The following is a 23423-nucleotide window of genomic DNA, read 5'->3' as shown; positions in this document are numbered from 1 at the left end:
TTTGGTATATTAGTATTAACTAAACTCCAGACTTTATTTAAATTTCACCAGTTTTCCACTAATCTCTTAGTTGCAGGATTCAATCCAAAATACCACACATTGTATCTAGTCTGGATCTGTTTTTTAATAGTTTTCTGTTTCTTCCCATTATCCCCAATGTTTTCATACTGTCAATTGAGCCTCAGTATTGCTGCCTTTGTTTTCCTTGTAGCAGGTATTTATCTCCTCAGATTTGTGCATCTAAGCAAACCTGCAGCTAAACAAATATAATCACACCTGTTAGAAATGTGTGGGAAAGAAGAATAAATAATTTGATTTTGTAAGATTCTTCTATGAGTACTTTGTTTAAATTTGCACATATAGGTGTCAAACTATTTTGGTCATTCACCTTCAGAAGTTAATTTCTTGCCTCCCAGTTTATTCTTGATGGTTGAGGCTGCCAGATTAATGATCTCTCTGGTTTATATACTATTGCTGTCCATGTCCTCCAGTGATAACATTTGCGAAACTGTGACTTCACAACCAGAATATTGACGTTAATGAGCCAAGATATAGAACATTTCTATCAGCACAAGACCTCTCAGTTGCCCTTTTATAATTAAATCCACTTCCCTCTTGCCCATGCCCTGTCCTTTTGGTTGGTATTGTGAGTGATTTCTATTGAAACCTGGGCATTTTGGGTATTGTGTTATGAGACTCTGCATCTTATTTAAATGTTTTAGCTGGCTTCTTCTGATACTGCTCTGGCAGAAGAAGTGGATGTACCACTTTTGTTACTGCCAGGTAGGGGAAGAGGCCGTGTTCCCCACTAAGCCTCCACTGATACCTCCCTGGGTGAGGAACGGGAGAGTTCAAGATCCCCAAGGACCTCCACAGACATGGGAGGTGGGTTGAATCCTTCTAATAGCTCAGTGGGACTGGGGCCACAGTTTATTCTGTGGTGTTTGGCTGAAGTAGAGCAATTATTGTCTAAAAGTTTTGTCTTGCTTTGTGGTCCCGTTCCTGGTCCTTTGGCTAGAGAGTAGGCTATTTGTTTTAGCTTTTTTTGTCTGTGCTCATTGGTGTTTCCAGGTTGCTGGCTTCTTCAGCCCCAAATCTGGAATTTATGAGGCAAGAAGAAAGGGCACTCAACACCATGTTGTTCCTTGGGTGCTGTGCTGCCTTCTTCTCTCCATCTTTTAGAGTCTTCTTATGTTTGTTTATATATAATGTCCAACATCTTCCTGTTTATAATTTACTTATTATGTTAGAAAACTAATTATTTTCTCAAGAACATACCACCTAGTAAACATGCTAGGCATTCTGTATTTTTTCACATTAAATCATATAATTAAGTTCATTATGTTAGGTGGACATTATTTGCATAAAAGTAATAGTTTTGAAAATGTTGTTAGTGACTTCAGGGTCTCTTAATTCTAGTGACTATAGGCATTATTGCATTCAAAGAAATGATACCTGGATTTTTAGTGCATGTGCAATGATAATTCTTCTCTAGGGAATCATGTGGTCAATCTGTTTTATATATTTCTTCAAAAGAGTATTAATAACCATGATTAAGGAATGTCTGCCAGAAGCCAAAACAGACATTTATTTGTGAACGTGTAGTTTTTTTCACTAAAAGTAGTGTGTGTTTTGTTTTGTTTTTAAGATCTTGTAAGGTATATAATTGGAGATTCTGTATGTTTTTTTAAATTCCTTCTTCCCTCCACAACTCTTCTTACAAAACAGAAATACTTTTAATCTTCTAATGACTGATCAATACACTTTAAAAATATATATACCAATGTCGTGTTATGCCACAGCTGGTGGGGTTTAGTATGGGGATACTTTTCCTTTTTATTAGTCTGTTGGAAATTAAACCGTGGAGATGTGATAAGTTAACTGTTTACAGTTTCTTAGAGCAAATTGAAACAGCATTTAAACCACACTCTTAAGCTTTGTTTCAGTAGTGGGAGTGACTTGTTGAACATCATCTTCAAGCTCAGCTTCTTTTCACTCATATTGTAGCAGGTGGTTTTAGTGACTGATATTTCAACAAAGTTCACATCCTCTTTAGTAAGAGGTCTATTGCTTACTAATTAAAATGATATTGAACATTATTGCATGTTGCTTAAGGGAGTAGATATTTTTAAATGTTCATCTTCAATTTCTGTGCATTTTGTAGAATGATATCTTCAGGCTTGTGAATTTAGAGCTTTGTGTCTGCAGTTTTTCTTGCTGTTCTTTCTCCTATCCATCTTCCAGGAGAATGAGTATTGAAATTACCCTTGCCTTGGATTTATCCTGTAACTCTGGAATGTTCACATAAGGGGTTTAATTTCACATTCATGCCTCCTATGTCTCTACCTCTCAGTTACATTTTCTATTTGTGGTCATTATTTTAAAATCTAGGGGATATATGTATATGTATAGCTGATTCACTTTGTTATAAAGCAGAAACTAACACACCATTATAAAGTAATTATACTCCAGTAAAGATGTTAAAAAATAAAATAAATAAAATAAAATCTACTTACATTGTTCAAACTGCATATCTGACTCAGCTACTTCATCTACGTAGAATAGAATTGAGTCTCAGTAAAGGAAAGAGAAGAATTTCTCACACAGAAACTCATGCACTTTACTTAAAGCCTTACACATTTTCAGCATTGTTGATAATGAGAGCAAATATAGCTGAAAGCAAAGTTGTGTTATTTTTCAATTCTTAGATTTTAAGGAGTTTAAATACTGATAATACCAGTGGTAACAGTGTCACAAGCTGAAAACTCTTTTAAGTTGGTACAAACTGTAGGAAAAACAACCTGATAATATATATCAGGAGTCATAAAATTGTCTATGCACTGTAATCTAGTAATCCTTCTGAAATAGTGGTAGATATCCTCAAGAAATAATTTGAAATGTATAGGAAAGGCTGTATAGATTGTAACATGGAACAGTGTTTGTGAAAGATTATTCAGCAAAATTATAGTTAAAATTGTATTTAATCTAGACCATGATTACTTCAACATGCCTATAACAAAAAAATTATGACATAAGTTGATTTAGAATTCTTAAACTGTGTTAGAGTAGAATTTTTTGTGTGATAGTATAAGTGCAAAGAACAGAACTAATTGTATATTTATGTGTATGTATGTGCATGCCACAGGCACAGAAAAGGCCAGAATGTTCTCTGTTGTGATTGTTATCTTTAGGAAGTGGATGGATGGGTTATTTTTATTTAATTATATTTCTTTTGTTTTTCAAATATCCCAATGGAAGAGGAGGAGCACGTGTTTGGGTTGTTAAAATCTATTTTTATTTATTATTTTTCTTTCTCTTCTTTAACCAGAAGAATATACATGTATATAAGTAGCATAGCAATCCAGGATAGGGCAGTGTTTCCTCTGTCAGTCCTGAGGGCCTCACTAAGCTGCCACAATAAAGTACCTGATCTTCCTACGAGGAACCCTGGACAGTTGTGTTTAAGTGCTCTTTGGCATGTTATGTTCCTTTTAGGATACTTTCCACCAGGTTTTGATTCTTTACATGGATGAATTGTTGAGAAATTGGGCTAATCAGATGACTATGCTTAGAGGCCCTAGGGAGCTGAGGTTAGACTAATTGAGTGAAATTTTCTTTGACAAACTTTCCACAATGAGGCTCCTTTAGAATCCCTTGCAAGAAGGGAGGCAGAAGCAATTTTGTTGCTGTGAAAGACATTACAAAGAATTGAGTCACTCACATGTAAGAGGAACTTGTTTTGCCTCTCTGACACAGTGTGGCTCCTCTCTGTCCTGCAGCTGGCCCTGAAGGACCCTGTGCATACCGTGTCACTGCAGCAGTTCATCTATGAGAAGCTCAAGGCCCAGCAGGAGCTGCTGGGAGAGCAAGGCTTCCAGTCCCTCATGGAAACAGTGGACACCGAGATCGTCACCCAGCTACAGGAGTTTTTGCAGGGCTTCTGAGAGCACGTGACATGTGGCTGAGATGACCAGCCTGCCATCTGTGTGTGAGAGCCTGCTGAGACGATGGAGAAATCCCTTGTGTATTGAAAGAAAGATGGGAAGACCACATGTTTGTTTACTACAAAATTCAGCGAATAAATGTAAATCCTGCATACCTAAAATCACAAACCTATTCCTCAAAAGAATTTAATTTTATATTTATGAGGGCCCTGTGTTTACTAAAGATAGATTTGACAACAATAGCTGCTTAGCTTCCTGTTAAGAGAAGAAACTGTTACCTTTTAATCATATGCTCTTAACACTTGAGAAGAAGAAGGCTAATGTCTGAGATGTTTTTCTGCAACCAAAATTAGTTAAATTCGGCTGCCTTATCTATCCCTTTTTTAAGTTAATGAGACTACAAGTTTGAAAAATGACAAACCTGTTCAGATGATGCAATTACGGAAATTTGTATACCAGGCAAAAGTATATGAATAGTGACAAATATACATTCTGAGATTATCTTGCAAGGGAGTTGCTTTCATCTGACATAGAAAACATGTTTTATCAGACAAATGCTTTTATTTTCATTCTAGTAATTTGATATGGGAATTAGTAATGGGGTTTTTTTCTTGTGTTATTTTCAGTAATTACATTTAGTCTTTAAATGCACATTGTAAGGCCCACAGATGTGAACCTGTGGTACTGCAGTGCCAGGTGGGAGACCTCTGGTCGTGATTTGATCCTAGTTCCTTTGTTACCCCTGGAGTCCAGGAGCCCTGTGAACACTGACAGAAACCAGCAGCCACAGACCCCCTGTGCTGCGAAATGGCTGTGACAGGCTGTTCAGCACTTACCCATCTCAGGTTCCTCTGTGCAGGGGTACATCAGGGCCTCGATGATATGGATACACGTGGAGGACTCAGCAGTGATCCCCAGGGTACCGACACTGATGTGACAAGTCTTCCTTCCTTATTCCTCCAACATGCAGTACCAAAAATGGGGAAAAAGGAGAAAATAAAGCCTTACTTTGTTTTACTTGCCATTGACTGTAAGGAACCTTTAAAGCATTTTTAAGAAAATACTCAAAAGCAAGGTTGGAAAATGTCTGATCTTTCTATAGAAAGTTGGGTACAGTATGTAACTGCAGGAAACCCACTGCCCCTTTGTAAGTTGTGGAACCCAAAGTGTATGGAAATATTTGATGTTTTAAGCAAAAGAAAGAAAATATGGTCCAAATTAAATTTTCCAAAGATACCTCACCTTTGCTTGCCTGATTATTTTTCCTGCCTTACAAAAAATGAGTTCATAAAAATTGCCCAATGAATTTTAAAGGGAAGTTTTCTTTCATACTCTGGTGTTAACTATGTCCTAGCAGGTGGCAGTGCTTCAAGTAGCAAATCCTAGTTACCCTTTCAGTTTCTCTTTTCATTTAAAGACCAGAAGCTTCTTTAATATGATATTTCATTTTTAAAAATTTTTATTTTATATTGGAGTAGAGTTGATTAACAATGTTGTGGTAGCTTCAGGTGTACAGCAAAGTGATTCAGTTATACATATATGTGTATCTATTCTTTTTCATATTCTTTTCCCATTTAGGTTATTACAGAGTATTGAGCAGAGTTCCCTGTGCTATACAGTAAGGTCCTTGTTGGTTATCTGTTTCCAATATAGCAGTGTGTACATGTCAATCCCAAACTCCCAATCTGTCCCTTCCCCTCCACGCTTACCCCCTGGTAACCATAAGTTGGTTCTATAAGTCTGTGAATCTGTTTCTGTTTTGTAAATGAGTTCATTTGTATCAATTTTTTTTAAGATTCCGCATATAAGTAATACCATATTATATTTGTCTTTGTCTGACTTACTTCACTGGAGACTATCACCTGATAGTCTCCACATCCATCTACGTTGCTGCAAGTGGCATTATTTCATTCTTTTTAATGGCTGAGTAATATTCCATTGTATTTATGTACCACATCTTCTTTATCCATTCATCTGTTGATGGACATTTAGGTTGCTTCCATGTAAATAGTGCTGCAATGAACATTGGGATGCATGTATCCTTTCAAACCATGTTTTTCTCAGGATATTTGCCCAGTAGTGGGATTGCTGGGTCATATGGTAGTTCTATTTTTAGTTTCTTAAGGCACCTCCATACTGTTCTCCATAGTGGCTGTATCAATTTACATTCCCACCAACAGTGTAGGAGGGTTCCCTTTTCTCCACATCCTCTCCAGTATTTATTGTTTGTAGAGTTTTTGATCATGGTCATTCTGACCGGTGTGAGGTGATACCTCATTGTAGTTTTGATTTGCATTTCTCTAATAATTAGCAAGGTTGAGCATCTTTTCATGTGCCTCTTGGCCATCTGTATGTCTTCTTTGGAGAAATGTGTGTTTAGGTCTTCTGCCCCCCCTTTTTTTTTTTTGCGGTACACGGGCCTCGCACTGTTGTGGCCTCTCCCGTTGCTGAGCACAGGCTCCGGACGCGCAGGCTCAGCGGCCGTGGCTCACGGGCCCAGCCGCTCTGCGGCATGTGGGATCTTCCCGGACCGGAGTACGAACCTGTGTCCCCTGCATTGGCAGGCGGACTCTCTTTTATTGTGGTAAAAGACGCATAATATAAAACATAACTATTTTAACCGTATTTAACTGTACAGTTCACTGGCACTGAGTACATCCACATTGCTGTGCAACTCTCACCATCATCCATCTCCCGAATTTTTCACCTTCCTAGACTGAAACTCCCCGTTAAAAACGAACTTCCCATTCTCCCTCCCCACCCTGCCCACCCCACCCCCCGGCCTCTGGCATCTACCAGTGTACTTTCTGACTCTGTGAATTTGACTATTCTAGGTACCTCATATAAGTGGAATCAAACAATATTTGTCTGCACCTAACATATATTGGAATGCATTTTTAAGGTTAACTTAATATATGTCCTGCAAACAGATTACACCTTTTTTTTTCCCTTTGCTATACAGTAGGCTCTCACCCAGCCATCTACTTCATACATAGTAGTGTACATACATCAATCCCACTCTCCCAATCCATCCCCCCACCCTACCCCTCTTGGTGTCCATACATTTGTTCTCTACATCTGTGTCTCTATTTCTGCTTTGCAAATAGGTTCATCTGTACCATTTTTCTAAATTCCATATATATATGTTAATGTATGATATTTGTTTTTCTCTTTCTGACTTACTTCACTCTGTATGACAGTGTCTAGGTCCATCCATGTGTTTGCAAATGGCACAGTTCTGTTCCTTTTTAAGGATGAGTAATATTCCATTGTATATATGTACCACATCTTTATCCATTCCTCTATTGATGGACAGTTAGTTTGCTTCCATGTCCTGGCTATTGTAAATAGTGCTGCTGTGAACATTGGGGTACATGACTCTTTTTGAATTATGGTTTTCTCAGGGTATATGCCTAGGAATGGGATTGCTGGTTCATATGGTAGTTCTAGTTTTTAGTTTTTTAAGGAACCTCCATACTGTTCTCCATAGTGGCTGTATCAATTTACATTCCCACCAACAGTGTAAGAGGGTTCCCCTTTCTCCACACCCTCTCCAGCATTCATTGTGTGTAGATTTTTTGATGATGGCCATTCTGACCAGTGTGAGGTAATACCTCATCACAGTTTTGATTTGCATTTCTTTAATGGTGAAGTTGAGCATCTTTTCATGTGCCTGTTGGCCACCTGTATGTCTTCTTTGGAGAAGAGTCTATTTAGGTCTTGTGCCCACTTTTTGATTGCGTTGTTTGTCTTTTTGATATTGACCTGCATGAGTTGTTTGTACATTTTGGAGATTAATCCCTTATCAGTTGATTCATTTGCAAATATTTTCTCGCATTCTGAGGATTGTCTTTTCCTCTTGTTTATGGTTTCCTTTGCTGTGCAAAAGCTTTTAAGTTTAATTAGGTCTCATTTGTTTTTGTTTTCATTACTCTAGGAGGTGGGTCAAAATGGATCTTGCTGTGATTTATGTCAAAGGGTGTTCTGCCTATGTTTTCCTCTAAGCGTTTTATAGTGTCCGGCCTTACATTTAGGTCTTTAGTCCATTTTGAGTTTATTTTTGTGTATGGTGTTAAAGATTGTTCTAATTTTATTTTTTGCATGTAGCTGTTCAGTTTTGCCAGCTCCATTTATTGAAGAGACTGTCTTTTCTCCATTGTATAGTCTTGCCTCCTTTGTTGTAGACTAATTGACCATAGGTGTGTGGGTTTATTTCTGGGCTTTCTATCCTGTTCCATTGATCTATATTTCTATTTTTGTACCAGTACCATATTGTTTTGTTGACTGTATCTTTGTAGTATAGTCTGAAGTCAGGGAGCCTGATTCTTCCAGCTCTGTTTTTCTTTCTCAAGATTGCTTTGGCCATTTGAGGTCTTCTGTGTCTCCATACAAATTTTAAGATTGTTTTGTTCTAGTTGTGTGAAAAATTCCATTGGTGATTTGATAGGAATTTCATTGAAGCTGTAGATTGCCTGTGTAGTATACTCATTTTGACAATATTGATTCTTCCAGTCCAAGAACATGGTATATCTTTCCATCAGTTTTTGTCATTTTTTATTTCTTTCACCAGGGTCTTAAAGTTTTCAGAATACAAATCTTTTGCCTCCTTAGTTAAGTTTATTCCTAGATTTTTTTTTTTTTTTTTTTTGCGGTACACGGGCCTCTCTGTTGTGGCCTCTCCCGTTGCAGAGCAGCAGGCTCTGGACGCGCAGGCTCAGTGGCCATGGCTCACGGGCGCAGCTGCTCCGCAGCATGTGGGATCTTCCTGGACCGGGGCATGAACCCGTGTCCCCTGCATCAGCAGGCGGACTCTCAACCACTGCGCCACCAGGGAAGCCCTATTCCTAGATATTTTATTTTTTTGATGTGATGGTAAATGGAATTGTTTCTTTAATTTCTCTTTCTGATCTTTTTTTGTTACTATATAGAAATGCAACAGATTTCTGTGTATTAATTTTGTGTCCTGCAACTTTACTGAATTCATTGATGAGCTCTAGTAGTTTTCTGGTAGCATCTTTAGGATTTTTCTATGTATAGTATCATGTCATCTGCAAACAGTGAGTTTTACTACTTCTTTTCCAATTTGGATTTCCTTTATTTCTTTTTCTTCTCTGATTGCCATGGCTAGGACTTCCAAAACTATGTTGAATAATAGTGGTGAGAGTCAACATCCTTCTCCTGTTCCTGATATTAGAGGAAATGCTTTCAGTTTTTTACCATAAATGGGTGCTGAATTTTGTCAAAAGCTTTTTCTGCATCTATTGCGATGATCATGTTTTTTATTCTTTAATTTGTTGATGTGGTGTATTGCACTGATTGATTTGCAGATATTGAAAAATGCTTGCATCCCTGGGATAAATCCCACTTGATCATAGTGTATGATCCTTTTAATGTACTGTTGGATTCATATTGCTAGTATTTTGTTGAGGATTTTGCAACTATATTCATCAGTGATATTGGCCTGTAATTTTCTTTTTTTATGGTATCTTTGGTTTTGTTTTGAGCGTGATGGTGGCCTCATGGAATGAGTTTGAGGGTGTTCCTTCTGCAATTTTCTGGAACAGTTTCTGAAGGATAGGTGTTAACTCTTCTCTAAATATATGATAGAATGCGCCTGTGAAGCCATCTGGTCCTCGGCTTTTGTTTGTTGGGAGTTTTTAAATCACAGTTTCAATTTCAGTACTTGTGATTGGTCTGTTCATATTTTCTGTGTCTTCTTGGTTCAGTCTTGGGATATTGCAGCTTTCTAAGAATTTGTCCATTTCTTCTAGGTTGTCCATTTTATTGGCATATAGTTGCATGTAGTAGTCTCTTATTCTGTGGTGTCCATTGTGACTTCACCTTTTCGTTTCTAATTTTATTGATTTGAGCCATCTCCCTCTTGATGAGTCTGGCTAAAGGTTTGTCAATTTTGTTTATCTTTTCAAAGAACCAGCTTTTAGTTTTGTGGATCTTTTCTATTGTTTTTTTTGTCTCCATTTCATTTATTTCTGCTCTGATATTTATGATTTCTTTCCTTCTACTAACTTTGGGTTTTGTTTATTCTTCTTTCTCTAATTGCTTTAGGTGTAAGCTTAGGTTGTTTATTTGAGATTTTTCTTGTTTCCTGAGATAAGGTTGTATTGCTATAAACTTCCCTCTTAGAACTGCTTTGGCTGGGTCCCATAGGTTTTGAATCGTCGTGCTTTCATTTTCATTTGTCTCTAAGTGCTTTTTTGATTTCATGAGTGATCCATTGGTTATTTAGTAGCATATTGTTTAGCCTCCATGTGTGGGTGTTTTTTACAGTTTTTTTCTTTTAGTTGATTTTTAATGTCACAGTGTTGGGGTCGGAAAAGATGCTTAATATGATTTCAGTTTTCTTAAATTTACTGAGGCTTGATTTGTGGCCCAGCATGTGATCAGTCCTGGAGAATGTTCCATGTACACTTGAGAAGAATGTGTATTCTGCTGCTTTTGGATGGAAGGCTCTATAAGTATCAATTAAGTCCATCTGGTCTAATATGTCATTTAACGCCTGTGTGTCCTTATTGATTTTCTGTCTGGATGATCTGTGCATTGATGTAAGTAGGGTCTTAAAGTCCCCCACTATTATTGTTACTGTTGATTTCTCCTGTTATGGCTGTTAGCATTTGCCTTATATATTGAGGTGCTCCTGTGTTGGGTGCAATTGTTACAATTGTTATATCTTCCTCTTGGATGGATCCCTTGATCATTATGTAGTGTTCTTGTTGGTGTCTTGTAACACTCTTTATTTTAAAGTCTATTTTATTTCATATGAGTATTACTACTCCAGCTATCTTTGATTTCCATTTGCATGGAATACCTTTTTTCCGTCCTCTCACTTTCAGTCTGTATGTGTCCCTTGGTCTGAAGTGGGTCTCTTGTAGACAGCGTATATATGGGTCTTGTTGTTGTATCCATTTAGCCTGTCTGTGTCTTTTGGTTGGAGCATGTAATCTGTTTACATTTAAGGTAATTATCGATATGGATGTTCTTATTGCCATTTTGTTAATTGTTTTGGATTTGTTTTTGTAGGTGTTTTTTCTTCTCTTTTGTTCTCTTCTCTTGTGATTTGATGACTAACTTTAGTGTTGTGTTTGGATTCTTTTCTCTTTTTTGTGTGTGTATCTATTGTAGGTTTTTGGCTTGTGGATAATAGGAGGTTTCGATGTAGCAGTCTATATATAAACAAGATTGGTTTAAGTTGCTGGTCTTTTAATTTCAAATGAGTTTCCAATATCCTACATTTTTGCTTTGCTCGTAATTGCTGGTTTTGATTTTATATTTGTGTGCAGATGATTTCTTACCTTTACTATATATGTTTGTGTTTACTGGTGAGCTTTTCCATTCATAATTATCTTGTTTCTAGTTGTGGCCTTTTCCACCTAGAGGACTTCCTTTAGCATTTTTTGAAAAGCTGGTCTGGTGGTGCTGAATTCTCTTAGCTTTTGCTTGTCTGTAAAGCTTTTGATTTCTTGGTCGAATCTGAATGAGAGCCTTGCTGGGTAAAGTATTCTTGGCTGTAGTTTCTTCCCTTTAATCACTTTAAATATATTGTGCCACTTCCTTCTGGCCTGCAGAGTTTCTGCTGAAAAATCAGCTGATAACCTCATGTGGTTCTCTTGTATGTTATTTGTTACTCTTCCCTTGTTGCTTTTAATATTTTTTCTTTGTCTTTAAGTTTTGTCAATTTGATTACTATGTGTCTTGGCACGTTCCTCCTTGCATTCATCCTGCCTGGGACTCCGCACTTCCTGGATTTGGATGACTGTTTCCTTTCCCATGTTAGGAAAGTTTTCAGCTATTATCTCTTAAAATATTTTCTCAGGCCCATTCTCTCTCTCTCTCTTTCCCTTCTGGAACCCCTATAATGCGAATGTTTGTGCATTTCATGTTGTCCCAGAGATCTCTTAAACTGTCCTCATTTTTTTCATTCTTTTTTCTTTATTCTGTTCCATAGCAGTGATTTCCACCATTCTGCCTTCCAGGTCACTTATCCGTTTTTCTGCCTCAGTTATTTTGCTATTGATTTCTTCTAGTATATTTTTCATTTCAGTTATTGTATTGTTCATCTTTGTTTGTTTGTTCTTTAGTTCTTCTAGGTCTTTGTTAAACATTTCTTGTATCTTCTCAATCTGTGCCTCCATTCTTCTTCCAAGATCTTGGATCATCTTTACTCTCATTACTCTGAATTCTTTTTCAGGTAGATTGCCTGTCTCCACTTCACTTAGTTCTTCTGGGTTTTTGTCATGTTCCTTCATATGCACCATATTTCTCTGCCGTCTCATTTTGTGTAACTTTCTGTGATTGTGGTTTCCGTTTTGCAGGCTTGTAGTTTTTCTATCTTCTGCTGTTTGCCCGCTGGTGGATGAGGCTGGCTAAGAGGCTTGTGCAGGTTTGCTGGTGGGAGGGACTGGTACCCACCCACTGATGGGTGGAGCTGGGTTTTATCCCACTGGTGGGCAGGGCAGTGTCTGTGGGTGTGTTTATTATGGGGCAGCTATATTTTCAGGAAGACTTTGAACAGCCTCTCTGCTGATGGGTGGGGCTGTGTTCCCGCCCTGTTGGTTGTTTGGCCTGAGGCGTCCCAGCACTGGTGCCTACAGGCTGTTGGGTGGGGCCAGGTCTTGGCGAGAAGATGGCAGCATCCTAGAGGGCCCACGCCAATGAGCAGTTGCTAGAACTGCTACCGCCAGTGTCCCTGTCCCCACGGTGAGCCACAGCCGCCCCCTCCCCCCCCCGCCTTCGCAGGGGGCCCTCCAACACTAACAGGTAAGTCTGACCCAGTCACTTACGAGGTCACCGCTTTTTATCCCTGGGTTCTGGTGCACCCAGACCCTATGTGTACCCTCCAAGAAAGGAGTTTCTGTTTCCCCCAGTCCTGTGGAATTCCTGCAATCAAACCGCTGGCCTTCATACCCAGACTCTCTGGGGTCTCCTCCCTCTATTGCCACACCCCTAGGCTTGGTAGCCCCACATGGGGCTCAGAACTTTCACTCCTGTGGGAGAACTTCTGTGATACAATTAGTTTCCAATTTGTGGGTTCCCCTCCTGGCATGTATGGGATTTGATTTTATTGCATTTCTGCCCCTCCTACTGTCTTGTTGTAGCTTCTTCTTTGTCTTCAGATGTAGGGTATCTTTTTTGGTAGGTTTCAGCGTCTTTTTCTTGGTGGTTTTTCAGCAGTTAGATGTACTTTTGGCGTTTCTGTAAGAAGGGATAAGCTCATGTCCTTCTATTCCGCCATCTTGCTTCCTTCCCCCAGTGTTATTTCTTTATCATTACTACTCAGTCCTCAAGACTGGCCTAAGAAGAATAATTTCTCTTTCATTTGAGGCACTATTTCCATTATTATTTTCATTTGAGGCACTATTTCCATTAGTGTTTTCAGAAATACACATACATGCTCCCATTTTTCAGTTATGGTAAAATACTCAGCTTTCCAATTCCTGACAGATTTCATTATAGTGTTATAGCAAATGTTACTCAAATAGCCACCTTGCAAAAAAAGTAAAAAATATTTCAGGGGAAAAGTTTGGTTCATTTTTTAAAGCTCAGAATTTTAAATAGGCTTTGTAAATAGCTCAGAGAAAAAGAGAAATTATTGAATTTTTAAGTGCTCGATTAAGATATAAAATGTAATTATTGATTTATAGAATTCTGTTCATTAATTCAGCCTTATAGCAAATGTATTAAGTTTTGGACAAACAACTCAGCCAGGCCTCTGGTTGAACTGTGCTTCCTAATACAAGGTTATGATCATTTCCATTCCCTACATGTGCTCCTTTTCTATTTATTTTATACTCCAGAGACTTCTCCTAACCCTCTGACAAAGGCCCATGTGATGAACAGTTAACATTTTAAAGTTGTTATTATATGTGGTCCCTCCTTCCTCTTTCCCCTACCAGTCATGTTACAGAAGCAACATCATTAGATGTTAAAATATTCATGTTTTTAGTTTCCCTTGAAAAATCTTCACGTTATATCTTTATTTTACCTATTCCTTTATTCAACTAATGTTTGTCGAGTTCCTGTTTTATGCCATAGTTCTATGCTAAATTCTGGGATTAGAACATGGTACTTACCTTGTGAAGTTTTACAATTCAGTGGGAACACACTTGCCAGTATGATATACGAAAATAGTGGTTCTAATGGAAGTGTGTGTTCAGGAGCAGCAGGCATGCAGGGGAAGGAGATCTTTCACAAAAGAGAATGATGTTGGCACTGTATAATTTTATCTCCCTTTAAAAATTGATCTCAAATGGCATAGTTTGGTAAGGTTATTTAAAAGTACCCAGACTCAGAGCTATTTGAAATTACTCTGACATAAAATCATCAGTGAGATTTTGAAAATGTTAGAATTCTGTACCTTTCAACCAGTTCCTAATTCCATTAATTAAAACATAAGGCTCACCTACTGAGAGGAATATTCTTCTGTTCTATTTCTATGTTCCTTATAAAACCCAAGTGAGTAGCAATTTAAAAGTTGTTGGAGAGCTGATGAAAGGAAGGCAAGAGATGCATGTCACAAAAAATTGTATCTCCTTCCTCCAACTTCAGGGGAAAAAAGTTTAAACTATAGGGGCATTGAAAGAATACTATATAAGGACGTGCTGTCATTTCCTCTTGCGAGAACACCAGAATCACAACTAACTGCTGAACAGACATCGACAGGAAGACACTGGAACTCACCAAAAATGATACCCCACATCCAAAGACAAAGGAGAAGCCACAATGAGATGGTAGGAGGGGTGTAATCACAATAAAATCAAATCCCATAACTGCTGTGTGGGTGACTCACAAACTGGAGAATGCTTATATCACAGAGGTCCACCCACTGGTGTGAAGGTTCTGAGCCCCATGTCAGACTTCCCAAACTGGGGGTCTGGCAACAGGAGGAGGGATTCCTAGAGAATCAGACTTTAAGGCTAGCGGGATTTGATTATAGGACTTCGACAGGACTGGGGGAAACAGAGACTCCACTCTTGAAGGGCACACACAAAGTAGTGTGTGCATCGGGACCCAGGGGAAGGAGCAGCGACCCCATAGGAGACTGAACCAGACCTAGCTGCTAGTGTTGGAGGGTCTCCTGCCGAGGCTGGGGGGTGGCTGTGTCTCAAAGTGAGGACAAGGACACTGACAGCAGAAGTTGTGGGAAGTACTCCTTGGTGTGAGCCTTCCACGAGTCTGCCATTATCACCACCAAAGCGCCGGGGGAAGGCTCCAGTGTTGGGTCGCCTCAGGCCAAACAACCAACAGGGAGGGAACCCAGCCCCACTCATCAGCAGACAAGCAGATTAAAGTTTTACTGAGCTCTGCCCACCAGAACAACAGCCAGCTCTACCCACCACCAGTCCCTCCCATCAGGAAACTTGCACAAGCCTCTTAGATAGGCTCATCTACCAGAGGCAGACAGCAGAAGCAAGAAGAACTACAGTCCTGCAGCCTGTGGAACAAAAACCACATTCACAGAGAGTTAGACAAGATGAAAAGGCAGAGGGCTATGTACCAGATGAAGGAACAAAATAAAACCCCAGGAAAAACAACTAAATGAAGTGGAGATAGGCAACCTTCCAGAAAAAGAATTCAGAATAATGATAGTGAAGATGATCCAGGACCTCAGAAAAAGAATGGAGCGAAGATCGAGAAGATGCAAGAAATGTTTAACCAAGATGTAGAAGAATTAAAGAACACAGATGAACAATACAATAACTGAAATGAAAACTACACTAGAAGGAATCAATAGCAAAATAACTGAGGCAGAAGAACGGATAAGTGACCTAGAAGACAGAATGGTGGAATTCACTGCCATGGAACAGAATAAAGAAAAAAGAATGAAAAGAATTGAAGACAGCCTAAGAGACCTCTGGGACAACATGAAACAAAAACATTCGCATTATAGGGGTCCCAGAAGGAGAAGAGAGAGAGAGAGGACCAGAGAAAATATTTGAAGAGATTATAGTCAAAAACTTCCCTAACGTGGGAAAGGAAGTAGCCACGCAAGCCCCGGGAGCACAGAGAGTCCCATACAGGATAAACCCAAGGAAAAACACACCAAGACACATAGTAATCAAAGTGGCAAAGATTAAAGACAAAGAAAAATTATTGAAAGCAGCAAGGGAAAAATGGCAAATAGCATGCAAGGGAACTCTCATAAGGTTAACAGCTGATTTCTCAGCAGAAACTCTACAAGCCAGATGGGAGTGGCATGATATACTTAAAGTGATGAAAGGGAAGAACCTACAACCAAGATTACCCAGCAAGGATCTCATTCAGATTCAATGGAGAAATCAAAAGCTTTACAGACAAGCAAAAGCTAAGAGAATTCAGCACCACCAAACCAGCTCTACAACAAATGGTAAAGGAACTTCTCTAACTGGGAAACACAAGAGAAGAAAAGGACCTACAAAAACAAATGCAAAACAATTAAGAATATGGTAATAGGAACATACATATCAATAATTACGTTGAACATGAATGGATTAAATGCTCCAAGCAAAAGACACAGGCTTGCTGAATGGATACAAAAACAAGACCTATATTTATGCTGTCTACAAGATACCCACTTCAGACCTAGGGACACATACAGACTGAAAGTGAGGGGATGGAAAAAGATATCCCATGCAAATGGAAATCAAAAGAAAGCTGGAGTAGCCATACTCATATCAGATAAAATAGACTTTAAAATAAAGAATGTTACAGGAGACAAGGAAGGACACTACATAATGATCAAGGGATCAATCCAAGAAGAAGATATAACAATTATAAATACATATCACCCAATATAGGAGCACCTCAATACATAAGGCAACTGCTAATAGCTATAAAATAGGAAATCGACAGTAACACAATAATAGTGGGGGAGAGTTTAACACCTCACTTTCACTAATGTACAGATCATCCAAACAAAAAATAAGAAAACACAAGCTTTAAATGACACAATAGACCAGATAGATTTAATTGATATTTATGACATTCCATCCAAAAATGGCAGATTACACTTTCTTTTCAAGTGTGCACGGAACATTCTCCAGGATAGATCACATCTTGGGTCACAAATCAAGCCTCAGTAAATTTAAGAAAATTGGAATCATATGAAACATCTTTTCTGAGCACAATGCTATGAGATTAGAAATCCATTACAGGGAAAAAACGTATAAAACACAAACACATGGAGGCTAAACAATATGTTACTAAGTAACCAAGAGATCACTGAAGAAATCAAAGAGGAAATCAAAAAATACCTAGAAACAAATGACAATGGAGACATGACAATCCAAAACCTATGGGATGCAGCAAAACAGTTCTAAGAGGGAAGTTTATAGCTATACAAGCCTACCTCAAGAAACAAGAAAAATCTCAAACAATCTAACTTTACACCTAAAGGAACTAGAGAAAGAAGAACAAACAAAACCCAGAGTTAGCAGGACGAAAGAAATCATAAAGATCAGAGCAGAAATAAATGAAATAGAAACAAAGAAAACAATAGCAAAGATCAATAAAACTAAAAGCTGGTTCTTTGAGAAGATAAACAAAATTGAAAAACCATTAGCCAGACTCATCAAGAAAAAGAGGGAGAGGACTCAAATCAATAAAGTCAGAAATTAAATAGGAGAAGTTACAACAGACACCACAGAAATACAAAGCATCCTAAGAGACTACTACAAGCAACTCTATGCCAATAAAATGGACAAACTGGAAGAAATGGACAAATTCTTAGAAAGGTATAATCTTCCAAGACTGAACCAGGAAGAAGTAGAAAACATGAACAGACCAGTCACAAGTACTGAAATTGAAACTGTGAGTAAAAAACTCCCAAAAAACAAAAGTCCAGGACCAGATGGCTTCACAGGTGAATTCTGTCAAACATTTAGAGAAGAGCTAACAGCCATCCTGCTCAAACTCTTTCAAAAACTTGCAGAGGAATGAACACTCCCAAACTCATTCTATGAGGTCACCACCACCCTGATACCCAAACCAGACAAAGATACTACAAAAAAAGAAAATTACAGACCAATATCATTGATGAATATAGATGCAAAAATCCTCAACAAAATACTAGCAAACATAATCCAACAAGAGATTAAAAGGATCATACACCATGATCAAGTGGGATTTATCCCAGGGATGCAAGGATTCTTCAATATATGCAAATCAATCAGTGTGATACACCATATTACCAAATTGAAGAAGAAAAACCATATGATCATCTCAATAGATGCAGAAAAAGCTTTTGACAAAATTCAACACCCATTTATGATAAAAAATCTCCAGAAAGTGGGCATAGAGGGAACCTACCTCAACATAATAAAGGCCATATACGACAAACTCACAGCAAACATCATTCTCAATGGTGAAAAACTGAAAGCATTTCCTCTAAGATCAGGAACAAGACAAGGACATCCACTGTCACCAATATTATTCAACATAGTTTTGGAAGTCCTAGCCACAGCAATCAGAGAAGAAAACGAAATACAAATTGGAAAAGAAGAAGTAAAACTGTCACTGTTTGCAGATGACATGATACTATATATAGAGGATCCTAAAGATGCCACCAGAAAGCTACTAGAGCTAATCAATGAATTTGGTAAAATAGTAGGATACAAAATTAATGCACAGAAGTCTCTTGCATTCCTATACACTAATGATGAAAAATCCAAAAGAGAAAGTAAGGAAACACACCTGTTTACCATTGCAACAAAAAGAGTAAAATACCTAGGAATAAACCTACCTAGGGAGACAAAAACCTGTATGCCAAAAACTGTAAGACACTGATGAAAGAAATTAGAGATGATACCAACAGATGGAGAGATATACCATGTTCTTGGATTGGAAGAATCAGTATTGTGAAAATGACTGTACTACCCAAAGCAATCTACAGATTCATTGCAATCCCTATCAAATTACCAATGACATGTTTTACAGAACTAGGATAAAAAATCTTAAAATTTGTATGGAGACACGGAAGACCCCAAATAGGCAACGCAATCTTGAGGGAAAAAAATGGAGCTGGAGGAATCAGACTCCCTGACTTCAGACTATACTAAAAACCTACAGTAATCAAAACAATATGGTACTGGCACAAAAACAGAAATATAGATCAATGGAACAGGATGAAAAGCCCAGAGATAAACCCACACACCTATGGTCAACTAATCTATGACAAAGGAGGCAAGGATATACAATGGAGAAAAGACAGTCTCTTCAATAAGTGGTGCCTGGAAAACTGGACAGCTACATGTAAAAGAATGAAAGAACACTCCCTAACACCATAAACAAAAATAAACTCAAAATGCATTGTAGACCTAAATGTAAGACCAGACACTCTAAAACTCTTAGAGGGAAACATAGGAAGAACACTCTTTGACATAAATCACAGCAAGATCTTTTTTGATCCACCTCCTAGAGTAATGGAAATAAAAACAAAGTAAACTAATGGGACCTCATGAAACTTAAAAGCTTTTGCACAGCAAAGGAAACCATAAACAAGACAAAAAGACAACCCTCAGAATGGGAGAAAATATTTGCAAACAAATCAACGGACAAAGGATTAATCTCCAAAATATATAAACAGCTCATGCAGCTCAACATTAAAAAAACAACCCAATCCAAAAATTGGCAGAGACCTAAATAGACATTTCTCTAAAGAAGACATACAGATGGCCAAGAAGCACATGAAAAGCTGCTCAATATTGCTAATTATTAGAGAAATGCAAAGCGAAACTACAATGAGATTTCACCTCACACCAGTTAGAATGGGCTTCATCAGAAAATCTACAAACAACAAATACTGGATAGAGTGTGGAGAAAAGGGAACCCTCTTGCGCTGTTGGTGGGAATGTAATTTGATACAGCCACTATGGAGAACAGTATTGAGGTTCCTTAAAAAACTAAAAATAGAATTACCATATGATCCAGCAATCCCACTACTGGGCATATACCCAGAGAAAACCACAATTGAAAAAGACACATGCATCCCAGTGTTCATTGCAGCACTATTTACAATAGCCAGGTTATGGAAACAACCTAAATGCCCATTGACAGACGAATGGATAAAGAAGTTGTGGTACACATATAGAATGGCATATTACTCAGCCATAAAAAGGAACGAAATTGAGTAATTTTAGAAATGTGGATGCTTCTAGAGACTGTCACACAGAGTGAAGTTAGTCAGAATGAGGAAAACAAATATTGTATATTAACGCATATATGTGGAACCTAGAAAAATGGTACAGATACGGTTTGCCGGGCAGAAATTGAGACACAGGGATAGAGAACAAACGTATGGACACCAAGGGGAGAAAGCATTGGTGGGGGTGTGTGTGATGAATTGGGCGATTGGGATTGACATGTATACACTGATGTGTATAAAATGGATGACTAATAAGTAGCTGCTGTATTAAAAAATAAAATAAAATTCAAAAATTCAAAAAACAGTATAACGAACACCAGTGTACCCTTCATCACCAAATCGTTCCATTTTGCCACATTTACTCTTTCCATGCCTCTAAGACTGCCATTTCTCTACATATCCACTAATATACCACTATATACTGACGAAAATTAATGCAATAATATCTAATAGTTTGTATTCCAATTTTCCAAATGCCCTCAAAGATGTATTTTATATCATGCCCGTTTTGTTTTATGGTCTGGAATCTACTGAACATTTATATATTGCATTTGGTGATTTAGTTTTTAACTCTAGAATAGTCCTTTTCTCATGTCATTGGCGCTTTTTTGAAGAATCCAAGGTAGTTGTCTTGTAGAATCTCCATTACTCTGCAGTGTTCTAATTGTTTCCTTGTAACTGGATTCAGGTTAACATTTTTGGCAACAAGACTCCATCGGTAATATACTTGCATGGTGTCACAGGATGCACAGAATGTCAGGTTGTCTCTCTGTTGATGATGCTACAGTGGATAAGGTGGTGCTCACCAGGCCTCTCTATAATTTTTCAAAGACCTTACAGTACTAGAAATTTCCAGTGGTATTTTTGTTTGTTTTGTTGTTTTGGCCATAGAACTCTTAACCTCTACTAGCTTGCCTTTTCATTTACAGCAAGTTCAGCAATTTTATTTTAACCTAGATAAGTCAATGACCAAGCTGTGGAAAGGTAGATTGATCCTGGTGCGCATTTCATCAACTGTCCTAAATCTCTTAAACTCCATTATTATTATGGCACACCTCAGGCAAGAGTCCTCTCTTTCTCTTTCCCTCTCTCTATCTCCCCTGCCCCCTTGTATTTTTAAAAAATATGTAGATCTTTGTGAACACCTATGTAACCTGAACTCACATGCCACCTAAAAATGAAGAAATGAAGGCAAACAACTGCCTTTCTCTTTGTTGTTTTTGGATTTGTAAACCGTTGGCAAAGAGGCAAATATGCAACAAATAGTTTTTTTTTTTTTAACACTTCACAAATACGTTATCATTTTTGGTCTGAACTTAAAAGGCAGAATACATGCCACACTTTAGAACATTTTCTTTTAGTGTGGTTTAGGATCAGCTGGCAAAATGGGGAGAGAAAAGAAAATAATCATTCCTTAAATGTGAATCTCTGATCTCGGTACTTCCATAGGACTGTGACATCGGAAACGGCAGTTCAAAGTTACCTTTTTCCTCTTAAGAAGAAACCATTCTGTCCCAAACACATCCAGGTTAGTATGCAGAACCTCATGTCCCATGACAGCCCCGTGCAGTTGTCTGAAGTTGAGCTTTTGAGCCCTTGAGGTGAATACCCTAATACCCTGGAAAAGAGCTGTAGCTATTGGTCTGAATTTCTCTGATTTTGCTTCTGGCCAGTTGAACTCCTAGCCTAGGAGACTCTTATGGTCTGAAGCACTTGGGTAAAATTCAGAACTGAGAGTCATTGACTACATTTTCTCTTGAATCCTTTCCTACTGTAACAAGTAGAGTGTCTCCAGTTAGCCAAAGATCTTTAACAAGCAAGATTTGTTCCTTGTTCCAGTTAATGCCTGCATCCAGCTCATTTGGGCCTGTTGAAAGTTATTTAGCCAAGTGTGCTTTGAAGAACGGTCTAATCCAAGAAGGAATGTATTGATGTCTGGTCATCTAGCCCTTTTTTCCTTCAAGGTGAAACATTGATTTTCATGCCACTTTAATTTCCCTGTAGGGCAAAAATAGAATGCAAGTAACTGCTAGAACAGGTTACGAGTCCAGTGAGGCTTACAGCATTTATATCTGTCTGCCACTAGGATGATGTTTTAAAGCTGGAAATTAGCCTTATGACTAGAAGTCTGCTTGTTGGGGTTTTTTACTGAAAGGGGTTAAAGCAGGTTAAGTCTGGAGATGAGCTGTGAGTAGATCTGCCAGTGAGCTGTTTGTTTTCTCAATAGCTTTAGCCTGAGGCAAGATCAGTATCTCATTTCAGAAGAGGCAGGTCATTTCCACAGTGCTCTCTGGGCTGGCCCTAAAGTGACTTTTTTTTCTTTCCTTTTTAATGAACATTGCAACTTAAGCAATAATCTAGAAGAGCAAAACTTTTTGATTGACAGCGAAGTTGTAGCTCATAAATGTATACTCTGAGCTCAGAAGCGTATTGACACCAGCCAGGAAAGGAAAGTCTATTGACAGTTCAGGAGGTAATCACAAACTAATTATGAGTTCTGTTTAGTCAAGGAACAGCTCGGTTTCTTTCTTTTTTGGATTGAAAGGCATATGTCTTGTGCTGTCTCTGGCAGTGAAATCAATAGTGTGAAATGGCCTTTCCTTCAGCCTTGTGTGTTCTTTACTCACACACAATGCATTGAGAAGTGCTGAACCAGGTGAGCAAATCCAATATTTTATTATACTTACCAGATAAGCCTGCTAAAGGCACCTCACAGTATGGAACTATGGAAACCCAAACTTAAACTTACTGCAGTAATAGATTAGGGAATTGATTATTTTTATACCTTTCAAAAGGCTCCTCCTTGTAGATATATGTAAAGGCAGAAGATAGGCTTTTTATTTTTTATTTTTTGTTTTATTTTAATGATTTTAGTTAAAGAATTTCAGAGCAGGAAGGGAATCAGAGAGAGAGGATCTATTCTAACCTTACCATTTCACAGGTGAGGAAATGGGCCCTGAAAGGTGAGGCCTATAGCCTTGGGTTCCTAGTACCTCTTCCAATGTACTTTCAATTATATCTCTTTTTAAAAAATGTTAATGGTTGCCTAGGTTTACAATTTACATTTTTACTAATCTAAGTCCACCTTCAAATAGCAGTATTCCTGTGTAGTGTAGGTATCTTATAGCAGTGTTCCCACTTCTCCCATCTCACTCCTTATGATGTTGCTGTCGCTTATTTCACTCATCTATGTGCTGTAATCACCCAATACATTGTTACTATTACTTTAAACAGTTACCTTTCAGATCAATTAAGAATTTTAAAAAGCCACAAAGGTTTGATTTTACCTTCATTTATTTCTTCTCCAATAAGCATCCTTTCTTCATGTAGTTGTTGTTTGTTTT

General features: G+C 38.1%; 1 protein-coding gene and 1 long non-coding RNA gene across 2 annotated transcripts in view; one reads left to right on the top strand and one right to left on the bottom strand.

The window, feature by feature from the left end:
• The window catches only part of IPO11 (importin 11), a 216301-nt gene extending 211148 nt beyond the window's left edge, over nt 1-5153 (top strand). The window contains exon 30 of the mRNA XM_082837371.1: nt 3780-5153. Within this exon, the coding sequence (XP_082693497.1) occupies nt 3780-3944 (165 nt within the window). The 3' untranslated portion in view covers nt 3945-5153. The remainder of the gene's footprint in view (nt 1-3779) is intronic.
• The window catches only part of LOC309960542, a 106265-nt gene extending 98850 nt beyond the window's left edge, over nt 1-7415 (bottom strand). The window contains exon 1 of the long non-coding RNA XR_014326135.1: nt 7319-7415. This is a non-coding gene — a long non-coding RNA (uncharacterized lncRNA). The remainder of the gene's footprint in view (nt 1-7318) is intronic.
• Nucleotides 7416-23423: the final 16008 nt, after the last annotated feature.

This window comes from Leucopleurus acutus (assembly GCF_964270905.1).
Source record: "Leucopleurus acutus genome assembly, chromosome: 3".
Lineage (NCBI taxonomy): Eukaryota > Metazoa > Chordata > Mammalia > Artiodactyla > Delphinidae > Leucopleurus > Leucopleurus acutus.
Note: the sequence above shows the minus strand (reverse complement) of the source record. Positions and strands in the feature narration are given on the sequence as shown.